The sequence below is a fragment of the Trachemys scripta genome, chromosome 12, assembly GCF_013100865.1.
Source record: "Trachemys scripta elegans isolate TJP31775 chromosome 12, CAS_Tse_1.0, whole genome shotgun sequence".
NCBI classification, from domain to species: domain Eukaryota; kingdom Metazoa; phylum Chordata; order Testudines; family Emydidae; genus Trachemys; species Trachemys scripta.
Window position 1 is genome coordinate 33,452,149 of NC_048309.1, and position 2,396 is coordinate 33,454,544.

The window sequence follows — 2,396 nt, forward strand, 5'->3', positions numbered from 1 at the left end:
ATATCTAGAAGTCTCTCACCCTACACATAATAGATGCCCAGTGTTCCAGCTGAGTCTGTTTCACCTGCACCCTCTCACTGAGCACAGTCTCCCTTCTTTGTCTGAGCTTTGAGCAGCCACAAGTTCAAGTCTCCCACCAGCCCAGTAGTACCCACCTGTGGCATCTTATATAGATCCTAAAAAGGCTAGGGTCACAGGTTTTAAGAGGTCTCTCCATTTCCACTTTCTCCTCTCTGTAAAAGTATGCCTCAAAGATCAATGAAGCTCAGGGAAACACTACCTGCGACTTCAGCAGTCTTTGGTTCAGGTCCTACCCAAGCCCATGATATATCTATTTTAACCTAAGGAAACTGACAGGTTAGAATGGTACAAATATGAATTTCCTGCAAGCTTTCCTCAGGGCCTCCTGGACCTCTTTGTTTCTCAGGCTGTAGATGAGGGGATTGACCAGCAGAGTCAGGACTGTGTATAAGACAGACAGAACTTTCTTGAAGTCGCTCAGGATGTTAGTGGTAGGGAACATATAGACAGTCATCAGAGTTCCATAAAAAATGCTCACCACAATGAGGTGGGAGGAGCAGGTGGAAAAGGCCTTTTGCCTCCCAGTGGTGGACGGGATTCTCAGGATGGTGGCAATGATGCAGATGTAGGACATCAAGGTAAGAAGGAATGGAACCAGTGAGAAAATCAAAGTGAGTGCAACAGCCACCATTTCCATCTCCTGAAGGTCATTGCAGGAGAGTTTTACAAGGGGGATAAAATCACAAAAAAAATGGTCAATACCATTGGGGCCACAGAACGTTAACTTAGATATGGACAACGTTGTTATGCTACCACTTAGGAATCCACCTATCCAAGAGCCACCTGCGAGCTGCAGGCAAGATTTGACACTCATACAGACTGCATAGTGCAGTGGATTGCATATGGCTAAATACCGATCGTAAGACATCACTGACAGGAGAAGGCATTCCGTACCTGCTAGAGAACCAAAGAAATAAAATTGCGTGAGACATCCATTGAATGTCATGGTTCTGTCCCCAGTCAGGAGACTGGCCAGCACCTTGGGTAGGATGGTGGAGGTGTAGCAGGTCTCCAAGCAGGACAAGTTCCACAGGAAGAAGTACATGGGGGTGTGAAGGTGCTGATCAGCTACAACTAGCACAATGATGAGGATGTTCCCAGCCATGGTCGCAATGCAGATCACTAGAAACAGCAGGAAGAGAAGGATCTGCTGTTCTGGGAGATCCCCGAACCCCAGGAGGATGAATTCCTTGACAGATGTTCCATTTCCCTGTTTTGCATTCGCCATGGGGTGAGTCTATGGGAAATAAATGAACTCTGCCACATAAACCAAGAACATTTATTCAATAAAACGTCAGCACTGTTTCCATTTTCTCCCTCTGCTGACTACCAGAACGATGAGTGAGTGTAGAATGGGGGCAGGGGAGGGGAAATGCGATCTCTTGATCCTTGGCACTGATTCAATATCTGACCAGGATTTTGGTTAAACAAAACATTAATCTCTCCGGAAATAGATGGCACCAAGCATTCAAATACGCTGGGGATGGGGCTTATAGGTACAACCGTACAGAAATGTGTTGGTTCAAATAATCACGTTTCACTACCTGGTGTATCAGAGCAGAGCAATGGCCTTTATGGATGGAGATCCATGGGCGAAATGGGCCATGATTTGATATTTTAGAGGAACCCAGAACAGAGAAACAAACAAGCAACTAAGGCTGGGTATTGCAGTTGAAATGGGCTGCCTAACTCTATCAGAGCCATTTTAAAGTTTTTATCATCAGACAAATACAGCTCTTTCTCTGGGACAATATTTAATTGTCCTGCAGTCTACATATAGAGAAATGATCTTCATTAAAAACAAAAACCAAAAAAACTGCTGCTGGAAACCATCACATTAGCTAGACATTGATCTTTTCTTGCAAGAAAAATTTCTGTATAAAATTTGAAATTTGTAAGAAATGTGCAATTGTCATATTATGAGAGTGGCGTAGAACCCAAATTTCTATTTCATCGGCAATTGAATGATTTCAAATGTGGATTTCATTCCAATTTTACTGCAGCTCTATAAAGCAGTTCATAAGAACATACATGAGAATGGCCTTACTTTGTGAGACCAAATGTAAGCGGGGGACTGGTCCCGCTATTGTGGGGAACTTTCCTGGCTTATACACTACCCCGGTGAAATGGGCTAGTGAAAGGATCTGAGTCCTCACTCCCACTTCCTTTACCCAGAGGCCTGCCTGCCCTTAAGGGCTCCCTTTCCATTCTCCGGCATGGCAGAGTCCTCGTAACCCCGTGATGAATCCATGCTGACTGTTCCTGATCACTTTCCTCTCCTCAAAGTGCTTCAAAATTGATTCGTGCTCCATGAT

General features: G+C 44.5%; 1 protein-coding gene across 1 annotated transcript; it reads right to left on the bottom strand.

Annotated features, from left to right (window-relative positions):
- Positions 1-358: 358 nt before the first annotated feature.
- On the bottom strand, positions 359-1,309 carry LOC117886048 (olfactory receptor 10A7-like). The gene has a single exon (XM_034787680.1). It carries the CDS (start codon positions 1,307-1,309, stop codon positions 359-361), a length of 951 nt encoding a protein of 316 aa, XP_034643571.1.
- Positions 1,310-2,396: the final 1,087 nt, after the last annotated feature.